The sequence below is a fragment of the Pinus tabuliformis genome, chromosome 8, assembly GCF_031772625.1.
Source record: "Pinus tabuliformis cultivar Carrire ecotype Pingquan chromosome 8, CPIR1, whole genome shotgun sequence".
Taxonomy (NCBI): domain Eukaryota; kingdom Viridiplantae; phylum Streptophyta; class Pinopsida; order Pinales; family Pinaceae; genus Pinus; species Pinus tabuliformis.
The window spans coordinates 1,265,155,374-1,265,182,495 of NC_142294.1; the positions used below are offsets into that span (position 1 = coordinate 1,265,155,374).

At 34.4% G+C, this 27,122-nt stretch overlaps 1 protein-coding gene across 4 annotated transcripts; it reads left to right on the plus strand.

The window, feature by feature from the left end:
- The first annotated feature begins 21,397 nt into the window (after positions 1-21,397).
- On the plus strand, positions 21,398-26,922 carry LOC149239983 (uncharacterized). Of its 4 annotated transcripts, none has more exons than XM_089373602.1 (4): positions 21,398-21,523; positions 21,659-21,869; positions 25,275-25,567; positions 26,808-26,922. In XM_089373602.1, exons 2-4 carry the CDS (start codon positions 21,717-21,719, stop codon positions 26,905-26,907), a joined length of 546 nt encoding a protein of 181 aa, XP_089229728.1. In that variant the 5' UTR covers positions 21,398-21,523; positions 21,659-21,716; the 3' UTR covers positions 26,908-26,922. The 4 variants fall into 4 exon arrangements, with proteins under 4 accessions (XP_089229728.1, XP_089229727.1, XP_089229729.1 ...); XM_089373601.1 differs by having other exon boundaries at positions 21,411-21,567; XM_089373603.1 differs by lacking the exon at positions 26,808-26,922 and adding an exon at positions 25,692-26,053 and having other exon boundaries at positions 21,411-21,567.
- Positions 26,923-27,122: the final 200 nt, after the last annotated feature.

The window sequence follows — 27,122 nt, forward strand, 5'->3', positions numbered from 1 at the left end:
GCAATCATTTCAAAAATAAAATGATGTATAAATTGGATCTTAAGTTGGGTTTCTGGTAGGAGCATTCATCTCCATATTATCCTCAGGCCAATGGGCAGGTTGAAGTTGTGAATAAATCCCTAAATATCATCCTGCAAAGGACGATTAACAAAGCTCAATCCAATTGGCACATTATGTTATATCCATCACTTTGGGCATACTAAATGTCAGTTAAGACTGCCACTGGTTTTACTCCTTTTCAACTAGTTTATGGGTTGGAATCCATTTTTCGTGTGGAATGTGAAATTACTTCCCTTAAACTAGCTATTGAGATTCTTTCTGATACTTCTAGTCTCGAATAATGCCTTGTTTACTTGGAACATCTCGATGAGCAGCGTTAAGATGCAGCCATAATTAACAAATCTCATAAAAAGTAAGTAAAAACTCAATATGATAAGGTTGTCCATCCTAGATTTTTCTCTGAAGGAGACCTTGTCCTAGTTTATGGCCAAGACAAAGATGCCTTGGGGGTAGGCAAGTTTAAATCTATGTGGTACAATCCCTTGATTTTCAAAAAGGTTTTGAAAAAGGGAGCTTATGAATTGATTGATTTTGAGGGAAACGAGTTGGCGGAGCTCAGAAATGGGCCCTATCTTAAGAAGTATTTTGCTTAGGCTTCGGCCTAGCATTTGCTTGATTGTAAATATTGTATCTTTGTGCATATCTATCTATCGGTTTTATAGTGATGTCGATATTTTTTATATGCTTTGGCAAGTATTGATGGATGATTTGATATATCTAGGGTTCATCGATGGTGCCAGTAGACACACTCGGAACCTTGCTTCCGTGGCTTGGGTGATTTATTATCCATCTGACTAGTTGTTGGTTTCGAGAGGCATATATATCGGTCCCACTTTAAATAATGTCATCGAATATACTGTTATCATTAATTTACTATCTGAGGCAATATTTCTTGATATTGATTCATTAGTAGTTTACTTGGATTCACAATTGGTGGTATGTCAATTAAATAACATCTATCACATGAGAGATCCTTATTTATGTCGCTAATTTCTGAGAGTGTGTTTATTACAGAGATCATTTGTTTGTATCACATTTGTTCATATTTCACAATCAGAGAATTCATTGGCAGATTATATCGCTAATCAAGCATTATGTTCGCATATAAATCATTCAACACATTAAAAAATAAAAAATAACCGAAGTATCATCTGTATATATGATCATCATGATAAACCATCTGTACATAGATAGAGTTTTGTGTCCAAAATAATATACAAAATTGGGACAAAAAATTCCTACAAAATTAGGGCTTATGCCCATCATCATGTCTAATGAAAAAAATATGATCATTCGTCTAGGGATCCTACTCAAGATGAGCAGCAAGGAAGAAAATGATGGCATTTTCCACCCACCGAAATAGTTGCACCCAATCCCGTGGTACTCCTACCACACATCTTTGCATCTCCTCTGGTAGGTCCTCTATAGCCACCATAGGTACTTGGTGAGTTAACCTCACCAAGTTTCTCTGGACTGCATGGAGGGTCCTCTCAGTCTCTGTTGCGACTCCTTCTACATCTCTTCCGCGATGCCTGTGTCAAGGTAGACCATCAGGTCTCACTGGTCCAACATCTGTGTCATGATCAATAATTTTGTAAGTATTTTGTCTCATCAAAAATATTTTTAGTTCATTTATACTTAAAATCCAAAAAATCTTAAAATTCAAAAATTAAAAAACATTTGTACCTATGGTGCCCCATGTTGCATCTGGTGGCAACACTAGATCTGGATCTCCTCTGAAGTCCATTATGGCATAAGGGTAGTCTTCGACCGTAATGACTTGTTGTTCCTACCAAAGGAAAAACTCGTCATCAAATTTATTTCTAGGGACCTCCCGCCCCCTAGTATTTTCATTAAGTCAACCCACCTGCCCATCCATGGATCCCTTGGGCTATGGATGGTGGATAATACCTTGGGATGAAGCCCGGGTACTCTCTCAAAGAAGATGGAACACGAGATGGTTATGTATCCAAATTTCTTTGTCTAACCCTTCTGGATAGAGGTAAGTTGTTTTTTCATATTGGCTAAGAGGGGTGTGCACCAATAAAATATTATCGTGCAACACTCCACTACAAGACTCATTGAAACACAAGAGGCCTGATGTAGAGAAGCTGAACCATTTACTCTGGCAATGGTAAAAAGAAGGATTCTCAAGGATAAACTCTCTACATGTTTGATTAGAATCTGGGTTCCAGTATTCTCGGTGTTTCTTGGATAGTAGATGCGTACGTAGTCTTCCATGCTAAGACTACCTCTTGTTCTTCCTGTTGATTTGACCCTCTCTCCTCTCCAAGAAAGACCTGTGATGAAAAAGATATCCTCTATTTAATCCTCGGGGGCATATAATCAATAACAAAAGCATCTTATTCTAGATCCCAATAGTGGATTAACATCTCAAGCAACCTGGTATTTGCCTTCATATTTGGAATTTTGAAAAAATTCAACAATTTGCATCCTCATAAGGCATCTAATGCATTTGGATCTTCCATTACTTCATTTTCAATCACCTTATGCTCTCTTTCACGCCAAGCAATAAACATTCTGCAAAAAAAACGTTTTGAACCATTAAATCCATTTTACCAAATTTTGAATTTGCACACATGCGGATTCGGTATTCACACAGTTGCATTTAGGGATTTCCTGTAAGCAGTTCACATGTGTCCAACCTGCATGTACACAGAGCAAAAATTTCAAATTAAATTCCCACGGCAAATTTTTCGACAAAAACATTTAAAAAGCATTAAAACTTATTAAAAGCTCAATTAGAAGTTTACTTGGAAGATTGGAGGTTGTTTTAACGAATGAATTTGATGGAGTAAGCTTGCTTTGTTTTTTCTCCACAGCCCCTTCACTCAATTGCTCAAAACACAAATGAAGAATTGTGAGTCAAAAAGTCCTTATATAAGTTGACATATGAAAATTACTTTTTCTAAAGTTTATTTTTCTTTTTTGTGGGCTTTTTGACCTTTTTTGGCTTGGAGTGTTAGGATGGCTTGTTTTTACAGGATACTTTGGAAATTTTTTAAGAGATTGCTTCGGTTTCATGACTAGAGACCCGTCATTGGAGGTATCATTTTTCACTGGCATATAGGTTAGGGATATCATTTTCCGCTGCATTTTGCATACTAGCCTTCATACTACGATATTTTTGCCATAGGGTCGACCCCATCATGTCTTAGTTCTAAAACCATTTTTACTCACCAACTTGTAAACTCATGATATGATGGTAGAGACAACCTTCACATGGGAATCTTAGTTAGATCCTTGCTAGCATATGTTTCCCATGCTTATATATTTCGTAGGCTCGGGAGTCCTCTTTAGTCCCGCCATGACTTGTGCGTTGAAGACTCATTCTCTTACTTCTTCGCTATTTTTCTGGCTTTATACCTTAGATGCTCCTTTGTGTTGAGTTGTACTATTGCATTGCATGTTGACCATTTATACCTTTTGGCCTTAATTTGGCTTCACTTGGACTCATGTTTAAGCCACCTTTTGACCAATTATTTTGTGAAATCAACCTTGCAATCACCTAGCCTCTGAAACTTGACACCTTTTCACCCGTGGAAAGAACATTCCTTTGAGTTTCATTGACCAGTTTCGTCACCTTGCATTGAGCATAGGAATGTTCCCCTCCCAGGAACTAGTGCATCTATATTTGGACACTCGTTCTTTCCACCATACTATAGGCATTCTTTTATTCTTTTTCAAGCTTTCTAAATATGAAAAAGACAAAAAAAATTAATATTCCAAAAAGAGCGGAAATGGGACATTATTTCTATAATTGATGGCAAATAGAGTCAACCGTGTCGCCCTTGAAGAAAACACTAAAAATTAGTCTTTCCTCCATTGGGATGGGCTTTAGTTTGACTTAGGAGAGCCTTAACCTTATTATTGAGTTAGTACTCATCCAATTGGTTATCTCTTCCAATCATATGGAGAGTTTGTTTATGCCTCCTGCATGAAAAACTTATATAAATTTATCATATGCTACCATGTAGTCACATTTGATTCGTGCTCTTTTTCAAGGGAAGTAAACCCGAGTCGACCTTTTTGCGGTGTCTGTTGACCTATTTTTAGTCGACCATCCCTGGTTGTCAGAGTCATGTTCATTATCACATAATCTATTTGGTCCTTTTCTTATGCTAGTTTGAGAAGGTCTCCATTGACTTCTTGTTGGTGGGTCTTGCTCTTATCGACTATGACAAATTGCTCTAAGAGTGGATCTAGAGCTGCACCTTGGCCCTATTTTTATTATTGATAGGTCACCTTGTGCTTAGCATCAATCAGTATTATGGGTCTTTGACTAAGTGTTTTCCCTTGTGTTCGAAGTCAACTTTCATTATCACACATTGGGATTCATCTAGTACCTTCGTTTCCATTTAACCCTATTGGTGGATTCATCACCTCTATGTCAGCTTTCATTATTGGTTGGTTAAGAGGGTTTCTATCGTGCACTAGCCACATCTTGCGTACACCAGAAACGTGCTTCGTTTGGGTTACTACATATTTATTCATCTGATTCCTTCCACATTATTGGCCTACGAGTTACACTCGTGTTGGATTGATGAAGGATACCTTAATTCCTTCCTTGCAGTGGATCTTTCCCCATCGACTTCAAGTCATTGCTCTGGGAACAAGGTCTAGATTCCATTTGGTAGTACCTTAGGGTTTGCAGTTATCAGTGGTAGACTACTTCACTATCGATAGTGAGAAAACATCATTGTATCCTGATTGATAGATTCTTCCAAGTGTTCGAATTCATCTCATTTATTCACACTTGTTAGATTGTATTGGGTAACTTGGCTCTCATCATCATTATCGATGAGTAGTCTTGCATTTGTTAATGGTATACATCAATGAATGGTAATCAAATGATTTCTCACATGGTCTACTTCATATCATTTATTCCCATTGTGTAGAAATGTAACACAACAGTCAGTGAAGACCTCGAGTTTTCATCAACATTTGTTGGTTCACTTACCAGTCCCTTCTGTTTATGTCAATGATACCATCCACCTTATATGTTGTAGTTCATTCCAACGACATCCTACATGTTCACACCCGAGTTGTGTGTAGTACCATTTGTTCCACCATTTGACTTGGTACTTTTTGGATCATCTTTATGACTTCAGTGATCAGCTTTCTACTTCAACATCATTGATTAGTTCTTTATATGCGATATTGAGACATGTACTTCTATGGATATGATCGGATGATCCACTATGTATTTTCAATCCTTTTATACTTGTATACATATTGGATCTGCTTTTGTATTTGATATTTGGACATGCTTTATTATCTCTAAGCATGGGTATGCCCACCTCAAACAACAACTTTCTTTCTGATCTCTTCCATTGACTTGGCAGGATGAATTCTGGTGAACTCCTCTCAGGTCTCGTCGTGATTCCTTCTATACAGTTAATACATTTCAACCATCATGTACCCCTTCTAACATCATATATTAGGGGTCATCTATTATAGCACCATTTACCACTCTTGGTAGATTTTATGCTCTGGTTATGGCCTAACCCTTCCTTTCCAGACATGGTCCAAATTCTAAAAAACAATGTTTTTATTCCCATACGTTATTTTTCCCTGCATAAAAAGCGTGTACATGCGAGTCAATCTATACCCAACCTGTGTATATGTGTTAAAACACTAAAAAATATATAATCTCCTTAAATTTGGGTGGAGTTTACAAGTTTTACCTATTACTCACCTACTATAGCCCGTGGCCCAACTGTTTCCCAACTGAAAAAACTAATTTGGAGAAGTATAAATAAACCTCCATGGGAAGGCCTAAGGGAGAGAGATATGAGATATTGATATTATAGTTGATTACATCCCTGATCAAGTCTAAAGAAATCCCTGTGCCTCCTGCACTCCCAAGTTATAGGAAACCTTTGTTTCCTTCTTTGAGGTGTCCATCATCTTTGTATGAAATCTTGGTGTACCTTTACGGAGGAGGATTGTTGAGGCCTGGGTAGGATGGATCTAGAGGACGGTTCCGATTGGAGCTGGAGGAAGACTCAAGTTGTAGTTTTCCACATTTCATTTAGCTTACATAAATAAATAAATGTTGTTATGTTCCTGATATTTATTGTGTTTATGCATTAATCTATGTTATGATTTACATATTAAATCTTATGTTAATGCTCATTTTCTCACATGCTTATATGATTTAATGCTTATATCATGAACATGCTTTCGATTATTGCTATTGTATATGCTTTTTTTGGATAAGTTTCAGGTTCTAAAAGAATAGGAATGAGCAGAGGATTTGGACCTCCGGGTAATACCTCTTCTTCCTACTTTAGTAGTTTAAGCATTTAGACTACTTGTATGCATGTTTCTTTATGTTGTTTTTTGGGGTTTTCAACCCAAGACCCTAGGGTGTTTCCACCCACAACAAGAAGAATAATGACAATAGTAAAAAAAGGAGAAGAGGCCCAACTAAACAAAAGAAAAATCTACCAAAACAACCAGATCAAAATGGAAGCAAAGGGAAAAGACAAACTTACCCTAATCGGTCCACTCCAAGGGGAGGGGAAGGATCTATTAAAGGAAAAAAATGAGAGAAATAACAATTTTAAGGCTCTTAATACGTTGACTAAAGAAGGGGAAATCCTGAAAACCAATGTGCAAGAATAGGTAGAAAAATTGGGGCTAGGGCATGAACAAGAGAAAAATTATGAATCCATGTTGCCATTAGAAAATGATCGATTACCAAAGAAACAAAAAGTGGAATCTTCCTTGGTAGAGGAATAATTCCTCTCCTCTAAAAGTTCCAAATTGGGGCCTTCTTTTCCAAGCTCAACTAACGAGAAGTTAGAGGTACATAAGCAAAAGGAATTAGAAAGGCTCCAACAAAAGGTTTGTTGCCAGACCAATAGAGAGGTAAGGCATGAAAAAATAGAGAAGGACAAGAACATAACAAATCTCATATCCAAAACTAAATGGATATAGAAACATTAGAAAAGGAGGAAACTCATCCCCTAAGCAAGGAGTTACTCATATAACAAGTAAGTAATGAGGGTCCTCTCTTAGAATTGCAAAGGATTGGAGTCAGCAAAAAGGATGGAGGAAGTGAAATATTTAATGAAGAAGGAGAAACCCTTAGTTCTCCTGCTCTAGGAGACAAAAATGGGGGATCAAGAGGTACTCCATAATCAACACAATATTTGGAATGGTAGTGGGATTATTTCTTTTAGTGTAAGAGGAGCTTCAAGTGGGATATATACCATGTGGTCTCAATCTTTAGTTAGATTGTTAGAATCTAGTTCGACATCTCATTGATTGGCTTCACATTTTCTCCATATACTTCAAATTAGGTATGATCCTTTGTCAATATTTACATGTATGTTCAATTAAAAGAAAAACATGATAGTTGGAATTCCTTTGTGGCCCCTGCATACATGATTTTTGGATCAGACTACATATTGGATGGCAACTTCAATACAACCTTGCATTAGTAGGAGGAAAAATAGGGATCTTAAATTTGAGATAAGTTCCAATAACATTTAGAATACCTTATCCATAAATTAAATTTTTTATATATAAAGCCTTCCACTAACAAATTCACTTGGAGCAACAAAGGGATTAGACCAAGCCATATTGCTGCCGAGTTAGACAGATTTTTAATTTCAGATTCATTCTTATCCGAAAAAAATTGGTAAGCTCCAAAATCCTCCTTGGATTATCTCAGATCACAAGGTGTTCATTCTTGAAATTTGAAGATATTGAGTTTAGGCCACTACCATTTCTATATTGTCTTATTTCAGAAAAATCACCAAACTTCAACAATCTACTGAAGAAGTGGTGTGAGTGGGGAAGCCCAGTTACGATATGGGAGAAAAATATCAAAAACTTGAAGCTTGCATTAAAAAAATGGGTTTGAGACCAATAATTAGAAAGATAGGGAAAGATAGAGGTACATGAAAATAGAATGGAAATATAAAGGATAAGATCGAGAATGGGTTAGGGACACATGATCTATTGTAAGGAGAAAGAGAAGAATTTGCAGCCTATCAAAAGCTCTCAAAGAGGAAGAAGAGATTTTGTGTTCATTTGGTTAAAGGTTGGAGAAATGAACACAACAAATTTTCATAAGCAACTGAAAAATCAAGTCTAGAAAAACAATATTAAAGAGATTGTTGTAAGAGGTAAAACAATTTTGGATTTTGCATCACTTAAAGAAGAGGTGAACCTTCTTTTTAGGGATTTGTATAGCACCACAGGACCTGGTAGCCTTGAAGTAAAAAAATCAATGCTAGAACATATTCCTAAGTCCATTTCATAGGAAGACAATGGTGCAATGACAAAAAAACCCATTGAAGAAGAAATCCACCAAGCTATCTTTTCCTTCAATCTAGAAAAAAGACCAAAACTAGATGGATTATCTACTCATTTTTAACAATAGTTTTGGGAGGTAATAAAATTTGATTTTTCTGGAATGGTTGGTTATACTTTGAAGAACTATATGGGGGATGAATTGATTCTTCCTTTTTATCCCTGATCCCAAAAGATCAAAATCATGCTTCCTTTTCAAGATTCTGGCTAATATCTCTCTATAATGTCTCTTATAAAGTGATCTCAAATATTTTGTCCAAAATACTTAAGCTTATTTTTATCATAATCATCTCATAAAATCATGGAGGATTCAAGCATCAGAGACAGATATATGATAATATCATCCTGGTTAAAGAGGCAATCAATTCCGTCCAAAATTGGGAATACAAAGGCATGATAATCAAACTAGATATGGCAAATGCTTTTGACAAAGTAAGTCATGAATTCTTTTTCAAAGTAATAAAAAAAATTGGCCTTCATGCTAAAGTTAATTGATGGGTTTCTTTATGTATTAGCACCATGGTTGCACCTTTAGTTAATGGAAGAGTGGATGGTCTCTTCTAAGCCTCCTGAGGGCTTCATCAATGCTACCCCTTATCTCCTTTCTTATATATCATCTTTGAAAGTTCTCTTAGTCACAAGCTAAAATATCAAAGGAGATGTGTGAGCCTTCTGGGAATTAAATTTTCCAGAGGTATCAAAATCATCAATCACTTTCAATTTTTTGATGACAAGATCTTGTTGGGGGGTGCCTCCACAATAATAGATAGGAGGTTCTAAAAAATGGACTATTTCCTTGAATCCTATGGAGGCCAAACAAACTTAGGGAAATATTACATTTATACATGGAATGTATCATTAATGAAGCAAAGAAAAATTAGAAGAATTTTGGGTTTTCAAACAATTGAATCATGGAAGGAATTCAAATATTTAGGAATTCTAATATGCCTAGAATCATATTCATCTCAAGCATGGGAAGGAGTCCTAAAAAAATTTAAAGGGAAATTTGCCTCTTGGGGAGTTCGATGGTTGAACCTTGTTAGGCATGTTGTTTTTATCAAATTAGTTCTCTTTGTTATGCCTTTATACCAATTTTCAAGCCTCCCTACTCCACAGAGCATCCTTTCGACTTTAGCAGAATAAACTCGCAAGTTCCTATGGAAAGGTGGTAAGGCAAGCTCTAAAAAATTCCATTTTCTTAAATAGGCTCTGGTGAAGGCCCCTAAAAATCATGGGGGTTTGGGACTTCAAGATCCATTTCTAATGAATAAGGAAATAAGAGAAAAACTAGTTTGGATATTTGTCACCCAAGAAAAAGACCAGTGGAAAGTTGTATTGAAGGAAAAATATGTTCAAGGAGAAAGAGCTCGATGTTTGGAATCCAACTAGATAATGAAAGGATGTTCCTCGATCTAGAAATTATTTGTTTCAACATCCTCCCTCATTTTCTTAGGGTTTTATTGGAAACCAGGAAATGGTAACCATGTTAATCTATGGACTGATAAGATTATGGACCAATGGCCTCTTGAGTAATTTCCTAATTCCTTCCCCTGCGAGAACATTTTTGTGCTCAAAGGAAATTACATTAGTTAATATGTCCAATTGGGACAAATATAATAGATATAATTCATAACTAGAATCATTGGACAACCTTAGAAAATTAGATCTATCATAATGACCATACTTACATACATAATTCATGATCTTTCATCAATTATCAGGGGGGAAGAACCATGAATTGAAGCGTGATTTAGGTTGTCTCTGAAGGGTCCAGCAATACCATAATTACATCTATAATATATGCATTAGGCATGTCACAGGAAATGAAAACAATGAATATCGACGTTCATCATTACTTATATAAATAAGGTAATCTTAACCCCTCGAATTGATGACTTTGATCAGGTGAGGTCAATGCCTATACAAGTTCTTCATTTTGATATCACATTTCATGTGAGTGAGTTTAGAGTAATTTGGACGGATTGGAACTTAAGGAATGTCCAGCCAAATCTCTAGTGCTCAACTTCCAAAGTATGTGAACATCAGATAGGTTATGTGCCTTGGAGAAAGGAGGATGAAGATCAAATTGATTGGAATGCTTCAAATTATTCAGTTAAGGAAGGCTATGTGGCCTTGCTCTTTCAGTCTAGTATGCCTCCAAAACTCAAAATTTAAAAAAAATATGGAAGACTGATGTTAATCCAAAAATGAATTCTTTTAGTTGGCCCCTTATACAGAAAATCTTGAAATTTTATAACCTTATAAAGAGAGGCATCCATGGCCCCTCAAGATGGTCTCCTTGTAAGAAGCAAGTGGAAGAAATCTATCTTATTTTTTTGGAATGTGAGTATATAAAAAAGGTGTAGATGTAGGCAACATCTCTCCACAACAAGGTCAAATGATCCTCTGCTCTACAACAATTCTTCTCCTCTTGGGATAAAAATTAGAAAAGGTAATGTTATATGGAAAACTCTTCTAAAAATGTATTAGGAAGTCCTTTCCAAATTATATGCTAGAAATTTTGGCTCACGGGGAACAATGAAGTATTTAATAACAAGCTCACTCCTCCCCAAGTCATTGCAATGAAAGCAATATCATTGTGTGTCAAATTTGAAGCTCAAAAGCATGATCATAGCTCCCCTATGAAAGAGTTGGATTAGTCATAACAACTATGGCTCAATAAATTGGTATGTATGGATAATAACCCACAAATCACTAGTTGGAATCAACAAAAGATGGGAGAATATTGGAAGCTTAGAATGACAAATGTAGAATTCAGAGCCTAGAAGAACAATAGGAAAGGATGGATTCTCTATTTTTATGGGGCATCCAAACGAAATCTAGTGGTGGCAGGAGGGGGAGGGGCTCTTTACGACCCTACGGATGAAGAAGTGTTTAGGTATTCATGGGGATTTGGTCATATGGAAAATAATCAAGCATAGATTCATGGTATCTATCAAAGTCTCTTGATTGCCAAAGAAAAGCAGGTTAAAGAGCTCACAATCCTAGGAGAATCCCTCCTTATTTTATAGCATTTAGTTAAAGTCTCAATGTTGAAGGAAAAATCTTTGGAAAATATCATGAAAAAAGCATAGAAAAATGGCAAAAGAAATTCCATCAATAATATAGTTTCATGCATTACGAGACCATAACGAAGAAACGAATGAGCTTGCTAATGATGCATGCAAATTGAAAGCTCTAGAATTGCACATCAATGGACAAATTAAGCAATCAATTATCCCTTAATGGAGTTTAATAACCAAAAGATAATTTAACCCAATGTAAATCTGCTCATTGGAAATTGGGAGGCACTAGATGCTTCATAGCAACTAGAAGATCTATGTTATGCAGGGAAGTCAAGATCATACAAATTAACCCCTCAGGGTAATGGTTCATAGTCATCAATGAGCCTCCTCAAGACTCTAGTAGGTTCATAGTCATCAAGGACTTTATTATAAATCAATGGTTTTATGTTTTGTAAATGTTGTGTTCTACTGGGGCAATTTCGTAATGTATACACTTATAGAAACCCCATTTTTGTCTCACAGTAGTATTCTCCTTAGGAAAGTTTTGCATATCTTGTGGATAAGAGAAAAATGAGAGAAGTTTTGAATTTTCTGTGAGACAAGTGTGCATTTTTATAATATAATTACTCTTTTTGGTTTAATAAAATCTCCTTCCTATATAATACCCTATTTCAGCGAAAATGAGTTCATAAGTGGAGAAACTTATTTTTTCTGACAAGGTAAAGTGTCACCTTCCAATGAGTGGATAAACTCAATCTTTTGAATAGTTTTATTTTCCTTTGACAAGGTAAATTTCCACCTCGATTTACTTATTTTTTCAAAATTCCAATGCCTTGGATCACTTTTAGAATGGGTCAAAACTCTTGACAACAAAGTTATACTAGAAATGAGAAAGATTTTTAATGTATGTTTCGGTCCTTGAGGGTCTACTTAGACTGAACAAGGCTCGAAGCCATTACCACAAAGCTCATCATGTCACTTGCAACATTCCTCCCAACCACCTAAGAAAAACTCAATTCAACCATGCAAATGATAGTTAATTCTAATATTTAGATTATTTTTGGAATTTGATGTCAATTTTTTATTATTGAACTTTCTTCTATCAAATATTATCACAAATTTTAACTAATTATTTTTTAAAAATAGGGATAAGAATTTTATGGTTTGTTCATTTTTGTTTCATCACATTTCAATCAATTAGTCATTCTCAAAATTTCACTTATGGATTCATGAGATTATTGCAATACACTTGTTGTAAATAGATGGTGGATTTCTCACACGGAAAAGAATTGATTGATCAATATTGGGGTCCTAACCAAGTTCAAAACTCGGTTAACCTGCTTAACATAGCTTGTGGGCAATTGGGTTAGGCTCAAGAGTATGGGGCAGTCCCTCCAAGTTAACTCTAGGCCTCCTTGGGTGACATGTGGCAAGTCTGTGGATTCTCCAGATATATATATATATATATATATATATATATATATATATAATTTACTTTTAAATGATTCTTGTAGGTCTTGATTTTGAGGATGGTATACAAAGTAAACTAATTGGTTATAATTTTAGTACGCTAACTTAGTGGGGAGATTGAGTAAGACCCACAATATTCACAAAGAAAGCAAACTCATAGACTTAACCTCATTATGTCTTGCTTGTCATTCACAACACTTAACCACTCAAACTAACCTATGAGACTAATTTTTAAGGAATTATATAATTATTTGATTTTTTTTTTCTTTCAGCTAGATAATACATTTTTTTTATGAGATTGTTATTTCTTGTTGTTTAAAATACATTTTTAAATGCATAATAAGTTCAATGCCCTAACAAATTTTTAAATGCTTAGATTCAACAAATTAAACAACTCAAACTAACGGTTTTAAAAAATCTCTATCAAATTTCAAATAAAATTAATTAAAAAATATAAAAATAAATCAAAAACTTATATAATGTACCATTAATATGAAAATATAAAATTTTATAATAAATATTTATGTTTATATTTATACCCTATTTATATTTATAAAATAACAAAAATAAAATTTATTTTTAAATATTTTTAATTGATATATAAACTATTATAAATTTTAATTTTAATTTTATGATATAAATATTTTAATTTTATATATATATTTAAATTGATTTTTCTTTATTTATTAATCCATTAAAATTATTAATAAAAAATAAGTTGCAAATAAATTTAAAGTGATTTTCGGTACCTTTGTCCATCCAAAATCTTGAGTTAGATATATCACATTCTGTAGATTTTTTATGGTTTTTAATATGCAATTATTTTTTAGAAGTATAGTTTAAAATATTTCAAGTCTTTTTACCTGAGTTCTTAATAGAATGATTTAAATTTGGGTTGAAAAGAGTTTTAGAATCGTTGATTTGGGTGATTGTGATTGTATGATTGAAGTGCTTTAGAGATTTTGATAGTATTGAATAGACTTACGCATTTAAAAATGTAATTTCTAATGTAAAATTGTTATTTTTATAATTTTATTTCCAAATTTGTTATTAGTAAATATATTTATATTTACAAATTTCTTATTTATTTTAACTAAAATGATTTTTTACATGTGTTTTATATCATTTTTCTCTCATCAATACAAAATAAGATCTGAAATTGAAAAGTATTTCATTTTTTTTTTTATATTTTATTACTGTTTACCTTTTTCTTAACTTTTCTTTTTCCTTGTTAAGGTTTCTTTTCCTTTTCCCAATCCTATATCTTTACATTTTCTTTTTCTTACATTTTTCATCTTTAATTACATTGTTGTAATTTTTATGGTTTCACCTTTTCTCTCTTGTTAAAATAGGAATTTAATTTAGTTTGATTGCCTTTGGTTCTAGTATTTAACTCCTTTCTTTTCATTTTATTTTGTTTAACACTTTTTTTTTCTTTTTTTTTTGAAATATTTATTTTATTGTATTTTAATTAATAATTAATTTTATTTAATAATTTGGTTTACGAACAATTTATTTTCACTTTTATTCTTATTATTTTTACACTAAATCCTTTATTATTGTTAACCAACATTTATAACAAATATTTATTTATTTTATATGAGGTATAAATTTGACTTTATAAAAAAATCTTAACGAAATGTTCCTTTTCATATCATTTTAACTTTTTAGAACTTTAATATAGGTGAAATGTCCACTCCACATGTAACACATTTCATAATCTACAACACAATTTACTTTTTCACAAAAGAATTATATAATTTTATATTTTAATCTTGTTTTTTCTATTGATTTAATTTTAACAACTAATTATATATAGATCTAAAAATAAAATAATTAAACTACATTATTTTAAAATAATTAAGATAATATTTAAGAATTTTTTTTAATAATATGTATTTTTATGGAGGTTTTTGCTTCTCATGCAACAATAGATTATTTATTGATAAAAAAGTTCCAACTTTTCAAATGTTTACGACGCTTTCCTATCATGTAAAAAACACCTTTTTCCAAAGATGTTGAAACAAGTCAAAGGACTTAAGTGGTTGATAAATTTAAGCTGTAGTTTGGGATTTTTTCATGGGTTTCTAAGGGCCTAAACAATTTTGTAGATTGGAGAGTGATGGGAGAGTGTTTTATATATTTATGATTCTCATCATTTTATTCTGAAGACAAATTCTTACAAGTATGCAATTAATTTGGCCATAGTAATGAAGACAAATTCTTGCAAAGATGCAATTAATTTGGCCATAGCAATGAAGATGAATTCTTGCAAAGATGCAATTAATTTGGCCATAGGAATGAAAAATCTATTGAGGAGAGTTTCTAACTATGGTTTAGGAGCTTTGTAAGTTTTAAAGGAATCCTTGTTGGTGGTCAATTAAACGTTAGGAAAATAATAGATTTGTAGGATCTAACACCTCACTTGAGGTAACTAATTTCAATATTCGAATCTTTTTTATTAGTTATATATTTAGGAAGTTGAACCAATAGGCAGGTTTATTGTGAAAGAAAGGTTTAAGTCTATAGGGTGGAATTTTCTAAAGGAGGGAACTATTAGTTATATCTTTAGGAAGTTGAACCAATAGGAAGGTTTATTGTGAAAGAAAGGTTTAAGTCTATAGGGTGGAATTTTCTAACGGAGAGAAACAACAACAGAGATTGTGAAGTTCGATGACCTAAAATTTTCATTTGCTTTCTTTGGTTTAAAATTATGTAGATTTTGTAAAATGTGGATATATAATAGCTAATAAAAATTACATGGTTAATTTAGCGAAGCATATGAGAAATACATTTATATATATATTTTTAAATATAAAAATGTAATTTTGTTTATTTATTTATTTCTCTATAAAAATATGTGTATTATTAATAATAATGGTTAATCTACACTGAAATTAAATTTTGTTATTTTAAAAAGATTAAAAAAATATTAATCTATTATAAAATTAAATTTTGTTTACCATAACTTAAAAAGATTTAAAAAAAAAACTTAATTTATTATAAAATTGATAAATAAAATGTAAAAGTAAATATTTAATATTAAAAAAAATCAATAATTATAATATATATAAATAAATAAAATTAAAATGCATTTTTTTTAAATATAAAATTTTTCATTATAACCACAAATTATATGTACTTTTTTATTTTTTCATATATAATAAATTGGTTAAATTAATTTAATTTATTAAAAAAAATGTGAGTTTGAATTATAACACCTTTTTGAATTATAGTTTTATATGTTTTAATAATATTTGATTTTATTATGTATAATTATTTTCTTAAAGAATATTAAGTTTATTATTTAAAATTAAATTTATATGTGTTCCCAATCGGGGTGTTGGACCATGCAACACAGATGCGAACAATATTTACCACCTTTCATCTTTATGACATACAACTCTTTGCTCGAGCCCTTTGTGATGAGAGACCTTGTTCCCTGGCTTTTTTCTATGCCTGAGATTTACCTCTGCCGGAGGCAAGAAAATTCCTTTGGGTGACAGACAATGAGGGGCTTGTATTTGGTGAAGAAGACGTAGAGTCGTGGTGTAAATTATGGGGTTCCTCTCTAGTTTGAGCATTGACTTTTTTCCATGGCCATGGATTGACATGCACTGGAATTGTAGGATACCTAGCTTCAAGGATTGAGGTTCTTCAACAAATGCATTGGTTGCTAAGCAATGGAAAAAGAAAAAGGATGGGTAAAGCAGTGGACACATCACCTGGGGCATTGATGACATCCACAAAGATAAACATCACAAGAGAAAAAGACAATATCCAACAACTAGCTTTCACAATTATGCAGGTTCAGGTCTGGTGGTCGATCAACATTGGGTGATTCTCCATATGCCATATTCCTTTGGTTTTGTCAATTCCTTAACTAGTTTTGCTTTTATTTGATGGGTGTTGACCTGTATGTTTTTGAGCTCAATGAGGGCGAGCCGTGGATAAATTTTGTTGAGTCCTGGTGGTTGATGGACCATCCTTAGAGTCTATTATCTTTCCTCCCTCATCAATTATTTTCCATTAGAAGTTGTCATAGACCTCTCTGGAAATATGGGGCTCCCTGGGTTTTTCTTTTATTTGGTCATCTCATTTCCAATCCCTTAGGATTTTGGGTGTTTTTGGTGAGAATTCTATTGTGACCATTTCTTATCTGGTGCAATATGCCCCAACAACAAATGTAGTTCCATTAGGGGTCTGGGGGGAGGGGTCCTCAGGGTTGATCGCAATCCCAAGCCCAATCCCAATATGCCATAACCATTTTCCACTTCGCCACTCCCTTAGAAATTCAAGAGGAAATCTGCCAGATTGAAGCTTTGACCACCAGTGACCGACAAGCCTACTATGACTCATAAATTCAAGGTAAGGTAGCCAATTGGGTTCCTAATTTTGGACACAATAGATAAATATGGAGCTAATACTTGAAATCAATCACCCTTCACTAGCAAATGAAGGCACTCCTGGGCAGGGTCTTGAAAGAGAAACATGAAGATTGTAATGATAAATCTCTTCTATGAATGAAATCAAGTGTGTGCAACATTACCAATGCTCTTTTCTTGATAGTTTGGATGCTCAACTTGCTCATCTTAAAATCCATCTACAATGTGAATTGAAACCCCCCGCACCAGCTGGAACATGTGCTCAAGACCTAGTCCCAGTTACTTCATCAGAATCTTGATGTTATCTTTCATCACTTGGCAGTTGTCTTTTGCTTTCTATAGTTCATTCTATGTTAGTTGTTATAAATTTCTCAGTGTTAGTTGTTATCATTTTATATTACATGAACTCTTGTCCATGGTCAACAGATCTGGCTTCCCTTGAGGCAAACTAAGACTAGACATAATATAAACAATAATATCTTTTGTTGATGTACAAAGACTTGTTGAGACAATACAATTTAATATATATACAACTTATTTTGATATAAAAAGAGAAATAAATATCCTTTCCTATCAAACATCAATTCACCATATCATACTCTTCATATGTACAAGATGTTAGTCTTTTATTGATATATGAAGATATTTTGAGGCAACACAATTTAAGTTTTCACGCACACACACACATAACTTATTTTATTATAAAATGATAAAATAAGTATCCTTTCCTATCTAGCATCAATCTACCATAGCCCTGAGGGTTAGCTTAATTGGTTGAGTCCCCATTGCTAAAGCACCTCATCGTTGGGAGGTCATGGGATCAATTCTCCTCGATGCCCTTGGGGTAAGGCTCTAATTAGTTTTATACAGGAATTACTCCTTCAAGTTGATCTACCCAAATTTTCTTGGAAGAAAAAAAATCAATCCACCCTATCATATTCTTCATATGTACAAAATGTTGACACGTATCTTTGAAAAATGATTCAAAAGAAGTTTGGAATATAATGTTTAAAAAAATTATATTAGTATATATATTCTTCCATCATAACACAATTCATTAGGTTTTAAAATAAATATCATTATAGGTGCTTCCAAAAAATAATATAAACAAATTGAAAAAAGACGACCACGAAATATCAAAAAATTACATTTATATAATAATTAAAAGAAAGATTATGGATTATGTTAAGTAAAACATTCTTTTTAATGAATGTATATGTGCCATATACCTAGAGTTATTAGCATATCTTCTTTGGATAAAGAATCTATTATCATATATTTTATTTTAACATAACAAAAAAATGTCATTTATAAAAATATTAAATTTTGGATTTTTTATATACAGGTTTTAAAAAATTCTATAATATAACCAACCATCAACTAATTTATAACCATTATTGAGTAATCTATTTCTTGCAATTTATGTATTTTTTTATACATAACTAATATAAGAATTAGTGTAATGATCATGAGTTCTAGGATAAAGGATCTATTAACATATATTTTATTTTAACATAACAAAAAAAGGTCATTTATAAAAATATTAAATTTTGGATTTTTTATATATAAGTTTAAAAAATTCTATAATATAACCAACCACAACTAGTATTTAACCATTATTGAGTAATCTATTGCTTGAAATTTATGTATTTCTTTATACATAACTAATATAAGAACTAGTTTAATGATCACGAGTTCTACTTTATTGTTTGTTGGTACTCCCTCCCACTTTCGCCTCTCCATTAGAGCATATCTTTGTGAGGTTCCATCAAAATAAGCCCATCTCTCAAATTTATCAATAAATTTAGGCATCACCACTCTTTTAGGTTTGAAACTTTTTAAAAGGGATAGGATTTGAGATCCACATTGATAATGAGGATGAAATTCATTCTAAAAAATTGTAGAGTTCCTTGCTAACTAAACCTCCCATGTAATTATGATAAGGAAAGTTATGAAAGGATTAATAATAGGGTTCTTGCACCACTCTTTATGAGAAACATCTATAGGTTTGCCTACCCACACTGTATTAAGACCAATTGAAGCTTCTACTTCCTTCTAAACTGAGCCAACACAAGAACAAAAAATGATCATATGAGTAAGTCATTGATTATTGGCCTTACACAAGGGCATTTGTTGAACTTGCCAACTCCTTTGCATGAAGTCCTAAGTACAAAATTTTTTCATAACTACTATACACATAGAAAGTATTGATTTAAAGAACATTTGAACTTCCACACTTCTTTGAACAACCGCTTCAACTCCTATATTCCTTCTTCCTCTTTGATAACTTTATATCCTAATTTTGGAGGGCACAACCCTTTGCTAGGATTTCTAGACCAAACTATTTGATCTATTGTGTCCTTTATTCTGACATGACTAGCCCTAAAAGTAGTGATATAAGCATCCCATTTCAAGCATTCATACCAAAAAACTCTAACCTACATATAGACAACCATCCTCGTCTTTGAATAATTGTATTGTTTGCATTAGCTAGTTGAGAAAAATCAAACTCCTCTACCTCAAAGCATATTCAACCATAAATGTGAGAAGACAATAATTTTGTCCACACCCTACCCAATGATCCTCCCCCAAATCTAACTATACTATTAGAGTCAACCTTCCTAACCAACCATTTCCCTATGAGAGGAAAGACATCACCACAACATTTTAAATGAAAAATGAATTGTGAAATGATTTTGTGGGTGATCAAATCCATTCCTCCGCACTCAAGGGTTTGATGTATTTTTGATGTACCATTTTAAAACATAATCCCTTCCATTATATAATTCTCCATATACATTTTATAGCAAGGGATTTTAAACAAGCATGAATGTTATTTAAGCCTCGACCTTCAAATTCCTTTGGATTGACAATCTTTTTTCAAAAGACATAAGGAAAAGCCATTCTTTATTTATCCCCAACCTAGAGAACCTATACTTAAGATTTATAAGATGCTCTAAAACTCCTTTAAAGATAAGGATATCTAATACATAGGAATGACTTCTAATACAAACTTCGCCAAGACTAATCTATCTTCCCTAGATAACTGCCCATTGCAACATATAAATAGTCTCCTTTCCACTTTAGATTTCATCCAACCCCCAATCTCTCTTTGTGTAATCATTAGGCTCATGGTAAAAATCCAAGTACTTTATGCTCGATTGAAGATCCACTTGAGAATAAGGAAACAAAAAAGTTTGTCCTCTTCACTTATCTCCATAAAAGGAACATAAAACTTTTCCACATTGATCACCATATTTGTGGCTAAACAATAGAGATTCAAAATCTTGCTAAGTTTTATTGGATCCTTGTATGAGACATCACATAATATAAAAATATCCTCTACAAACAACCAGTGGGATAAGTATAATGTGGTTTCCATTTTTATCCCTTTAAAAGTTCCTAATCTTTTTTCCTTCAAGAGAGTCTAGCAAACTTATCTCCAAACTTATCTTTGGAATGTAGCAAACTTATCTCCAATTTCAACATTAGGGAATCAAAGTTCAAGCATAAGACATACACCTACCATTCATGTTAGAATTTGGAAATCACTTTCACGGTTAAAGTGGCCAAAATTTTCCGAAACGTTGGCCCATCCAAGAACACAAGGAGCTAGAGTTTTGAATTGATTACAAATTTTGATGGAAAAAATTGTGAGGACTTGGCTGGATTTATGATTAAGCAAAACAAATTTAAACGGAACCTTGTATGGCATTATTCAATTCCTTTGGTGCAAAATTGAGTCAGTGGCACATGAATTGCAAAATTCGCCACGTTATGAAAGTTGAAGAAAGCGAATGGAATCATTCACCAAAATGTCGACGTCCCCACAATTTTAATTGGCAAAGGCGTTACGAAACGGGAAGTCGGGAAGATATTCCACCTTTTCCTTAAATCATGGAGGAAAGCCGTTCAACTGCGAAACCCCAACCTGCCACGTAATCAAACGCAATCATTACTTACAGATCCCGCAACCTCGTTCTACATTTTCTATTTCCACGTGGCATTTTGGATCTCGGAATAGTCAGCCGGCCAGGTGCGATTTTCCTCCTTCCCACGCAGGACTGCCCGGTTTTGATAATACCACTAAGCGGTTTTTATTAGATTTGTCCTTTTTAAACAAACGAGACAGCCACTTGGGAAGACAGAGTGACATAGTTCCCGCCGCTGGGAATCCGTGTCTCGCTTTGTGCTCTTTCATTGTCTGGACAGAGTGATTTGATTTAGATAAAGGTGTTCTCTCCTGTTGAATTTTTTCGTCATCTTGATTTGTGCTGGTAAGATTTAGGATGTATAAGCTCATGATCACCATGGTTGTTGAATGTTCTTCTGTTCAGCTTTAGATTTGGTTTTTTGCTTTTTGGACAGGTGCAGAGCTGTTTCAATTCTGGTCTGTGTGTTGGGTGTTTGGTTTCGGGCCAGCAAAATGAATGGGAAGGGCGAAATTTCAGATGGGGATTCTATGAAGGGGACCGACAGCGGCGTTACGATTGAAGAGTTGCAGAGGAAAATGGCGGACTTCACCAGGGAGAGAGATTGGGATCGATTCCATAGTCCTCGGAACCTTCTCTTGGCTCTCGTAAGTTGGTTCCTTATTATTCTTATTTTGTTCCCAATGGCTTCTAGCCTTTATTCCTTTTCTTCTATTTGTTTGTATTGGATGGATTGCTCCCTCGGTTATTTCCTGTTTGTTTTAATTAATGTGTTTTTGAGTATGTTGAAAGGATGGAAGGTTTCCTTGACTATGAAGGAAGTTGTTCCCTCTGCTGCTACCTTATGTTGAAGGAAGGTGTATTTCTTTGACCCCACAGTCAATTAACTATTATGTTTGAGGCAGAGTATGTGGAGGAAGGTGTCTTTCCTGGACTCTGCAATCAATTAACTATTATAGAGTGTACTCTGCAATCACTTAAATATTAGTGTAGGAGACATTATATCCCTGTTTCCCTGTGGCACTTTCCATTGATATAAAGACCATGGTATGTTGAGATTTATGCTGATCAATCCTTATAACCATTGTGGGAGACACCATAGTCCTCATAACCATAGTTGGAGACACCATGCCCTGCGCCTAACTATTGTAGAAGGCACCATAACCCGTGCCTGCCCCACTGACATAAAGATCATGGTATATTGAGATTTGTTGCAGGAGACACCATAACATGTGTATGTGCCAGTGACATAAAGATGATGGTGTATTGAGATTTATGTAGATCAGCCCTTAATCAAAACATGTTGCTACCCGATTGGCATAAAGATCTTGAGTGTAAAGATCTTGGTATATTGAGATTTGTTGCAGGAGACACCATAACCTGTGCATGTGCCAGTGACATAAGGATGATAGTATATTGAGATTTATGTAGACCAGGCCTTAACCAAAACATGTTGCTACCCCATTGGCATAAAGATCTTGGTATATTGAGATTTGTTGCAGGAGACACCATAACCTGTGCATGTGCCAGTGACATAAAGATGATGACATATTGTGATTTATGTAGACCGGTCCTCAACCAAAACATGTTGCTACCCCATTGACATAAAGATCTTTGAGTGTAAGGATCTTGGTATATTGAGATTTATGCATAGTGACCCTCATAATCAATGTGAAATAGGATAACACATGAAAAAAGCAAGATGCAGTTTACAGCGACGCTCCATATACTCGATGGATGCTTACTTTTTGTTTGGTGCATTGATTAAATACATCAGTACAGACCCATCTAAACCTGGGTCAGATATGGAGACATTAGCAATCTGGTTCAGATATACGCCTTTTTAGGATACAGCCTATCTTGAATAGTCAACCTAGCCACGAGTGAGGAGCCGTGTTCTGTGAGAGGTGGGCGCTGTCACATCTAAGGAAGCATCAGTTGTATTGGTCACCGCCCCACCAAAGTTGGATTCCTTAAACAACAAAGAAGGGTGCCATTGTATTGGTTGAGCCATCATGGCTGCTTACATTATTAGGCAATGTAAACATTGTCCCACTCCTTGATTGGTGGTGGATGCTCATCACTGCTGTGTAATAAGGGTGCGGAAATAGTCTGGTGAATGCTTATCACAGTAGAGTAATAAGGAAGCATCCACTATCTTGGTTACAGCTCCGACCACGGTTGGATTCTTTAAACAAATGGCTGGATAGTCGGGTGGATATTCTACAGTGTAAACTAGTTTTGAAAATGTCTCCTATTACTCCTGATTTTTCTGCGTTTTTCCGAGATTAACAGGTTGCTATTTTTTTAGGTCAAGTTTATGCTTAGCAATATTTTCAATAAGTTTCTTTCAGGGCCTCTACCAATATTTGCAACATGGATATATACAGTGTTCCACCTCTTGATGGTAGGTGGTGGTGTCACTGTAATTTAATAACGAAGCACCAGTTGCGAAAACAAAACAAAAATGCAACCTTCAAAATATTTGTTTAGGTGGGTCTGTGGTAGTAGGAATGACGGACAAGGTGTCCACAAGCCTTCAATCTTGGTATTTCAGGGTCTTGTCTTAGTCTGTCTTCTTCTTATCATTCAACCACAGTTCAAAGTACTGAATTCCAGATATACATTGTCTGATTATTTTAAATGGATAAGTTATTAAAACCATTTGTGGTAGGTTTCATTTTTTCCTCTGCTGGAGTCCTTACTGGCATTAGGATTGAATGAACTAATTTTAGCGCTGGGAAGCTGCTACGAACAAGGTTCGTATGCCCAGAGGAATGCTCTGATACCAATGTAATGAACAATGTTCGTACTCTGCAATAATCTTCAGAATACTTCATCTTTGAAGTATTCTGAAGATTATTGCAGAGTAAGAATACTGTTCGTTACAGAAGCTTAGACATAGAGCGGGCGTTCTAAGAGGGAAACATTTACTCTGACATGGATATCAAACTCAAGCTATCCCTTGACACACAGAATTCAGAGTTCTAGTGGTCAGAGTTCTGAACAGAAACATTTGATAGAATTTTAGTTGTGCAAGTTCCTTACAATGTTGTTTTCAGATTCGATCATGATTAAACAGGTAGAGGGAAAAAGTGGGCTGATTATATGGCAAAGAAAAATACTGGGTCTGACTTCTGCTACTTAATTCTAGCTCTTAATTTTCTTGCAACCAGGGAATGGTAGAAGCATTCCTGTGGCATGGATCTGTTTCTTTAAACTCCTGTACCGTTTCTGCTCTCAGCGGTACTGACAATTACTGGCAATATCAGCTAACTATCGTGACTTATTAAGGGAGCCTATTGTATAGCCAGAATCAATGGGTGATGTTTAGGGTTATATGCTGTAGTCAGAGGGTTGTTTTAGATTAATTTATTAATGGGGTTCTGAGTGCGAATCCAACAGTGGGCAGACTTCCCACCTTGTCAGAGAGTGCCCACTGCAAGATGTTAGGTTTTGATTTTGAATTGGCAAATCTCAGGGCTTAGATCTAAGTTCCCTCCTTGTCGGAGAGTGTCCACTGCAAGATGTTTGGTTTTGATTTTGACTTGGCAAAGTTCAGGGCTTAAACCTAATTTATTAGGCAGCAACATTCTCACCATGGCTTGGGAAGTCTGAACTGGCTGCTTCGGATGTGCATCCAATGCTGGATGGATGGTTTCCTCCTATCATGTGTCAGGATAGCAAAATTATCCTGAGTGGGTGTACAAAAGCTTCTTGTGTGAAGAGAGCTATAGAGAGGGCTAATTGTGCCTCTACTTTGGCATTCTGCCTCTACCTCGCAGGGGGAAGCCTGCTATATAATCACAACAACATAGTGAGATGTAAAGTTATCTTTCTTTAAAATATGTTTTTTGGTTCGTTAAATATTTGTTTCTTCGGCTACATTGTTTATTAACTTTGTTAATTTATTATCCTTTTCAGTATTGGATTCCATTAACAACTGGTTGTCTTATTTTGATAGATGGTGCCTCACGGTGGTTCTTGATTTGAAAATTCCATAACGAATTCCTTGCTGTAGCTCAAATATTGTGCATGGTTTCATATTTCAGGTGGGAGAAGTGGGTGAACTGTCTGAGATATTTCAGTGGAAGGGTGAAGTTCCGAAAGGTCTTCCAGATTGGAATGCTGCAGAGAAGGAGCATCTTGGTGAAGAGTTGTCAGACGTTCTACTCTATTTGGTAAGACTTGCAGACATCTGTGGGGTGGACCTTGGTGAAGCAGCGCTGAGAAAAGTTAAGAAAAATTGTCTCAAATATCCTGTTGAAACATGCAAGGGTTCCTCGAAGAAGTACACGCATTATGCCAATGGTGTGAATGAAGAGGAGTTAAGAGTTGATAATCTGTGAGTTATACACCAAAATTTGTGATGCCGCTTCAAAACGTGTTTTTGGTTATACAGTTGAAATGCTACAGTGTACAGTTCAGATATTGTGCTGAAGAATTTTGTGATATTGCTTTTACTTCAGGAATCTCTCGCTCAGGTTTTAACAAGAGGGGTGAGAATGAAACATGGAATCATGAATATCAAAGGAAATCATACAGTTGTCTTTATGATATGATGTTGTTGAAGTTTTCAATAGTTGCCAAATGGAACCTTCATAATTTGATGAAAATATTCATTGTGCAGAAAGCTATCTTATATGATAATGTTCAGTACCAGTTTTTGAGACTGAACTTAGAAATGGGCTGTGTTGGAGAAACAAAATTGGTTGTGTGATTGAAACTGGCAGGGTTGACATCCAGCAGGCATCTAGCCTATGGATTTAAATCATTCACTAGTGATCCAAGATATAGCACTACCTCTGTGCAGGCGCTAATTTCAAGGTTACGCAGAGACTTTTTGGGCAATGTTTTCTTCCCATAAGCTCTATCTCTGCATACAAACAAAGCAATATTAGTCTTTGATATGCATCTAAACTTTAGAGTAACGTCTTAAATAACCTAAAATAATGCTTTTATTATACCCTTTATTGTCACCAGCCTTCCATGAATTATCATTTTGATATGCCTTTAGAATTTCAGACCTTGTGAATTATTAAAACAACTTCTTCCAAAGCCACATTAAAGATGAACAGAAAGAATGGATTAAATTGCATAGTCAGCATTTTAGAAAGGCAGTTAATGTGTGATCCTAGCCTTGGATTGTTCAATAGAATAAGCTAGTGAGAAATCTAACAACTCTTGTTCATAAAATTTTCATGGCAACAGCCAGTATCATGAACCATATTCCTACAGAGTATAGTCATTTTTAACTCCAATTACTTTTTTTTTCCTCCGAAGACTAACAGGCTGTGCTGAAGAAGTGAGCCAGTCGTCCATAATTCCATCATTGTCGTTTTGGGATAAGGCAAACAGGCTTTCAAGTTTCAATCTTTGAGATACTTTGTTTCGTTTCATTGGGATTTCTATCACCATTTCAGATCTTTTAAATATAAAACCTGTGGTGAAGAATTCGGGTGTCATTTGTGATTTTCACATGGCTTTAACTTAAGTCAAGCATTATTTTTGTCTTTACTACTGGTAGATGTACTGATTAGTTGGTGGGAATAGATACTATAATGTCCATCATTGTCATTGCTTAGGATTCTGCTGAAGTCGCTGGGAAAGCAATGGTGCCCAATCAAAGCCCACAAGGTCGTACCCAAGGTGTTCTATGAATTGATATTTTTATCCTTTAGTTGAGCCTGTTAAACTTACACCTATTGACTCGGATAATGCCTGCGATTAATGTTATGACCATGAATTAATGTTTCTGATCCTTCAGTTAAGCCTGTTAAGCATGGTTGCCCGATGAAGGCCTACAAGTTTGTACTTAAGGTGTTCCATGAATTAATGTTTCTTATCCTTTACAAGTCTGTTAAACATGGTGCCCAATCAAGTCCCACAAGTTTGTGCTT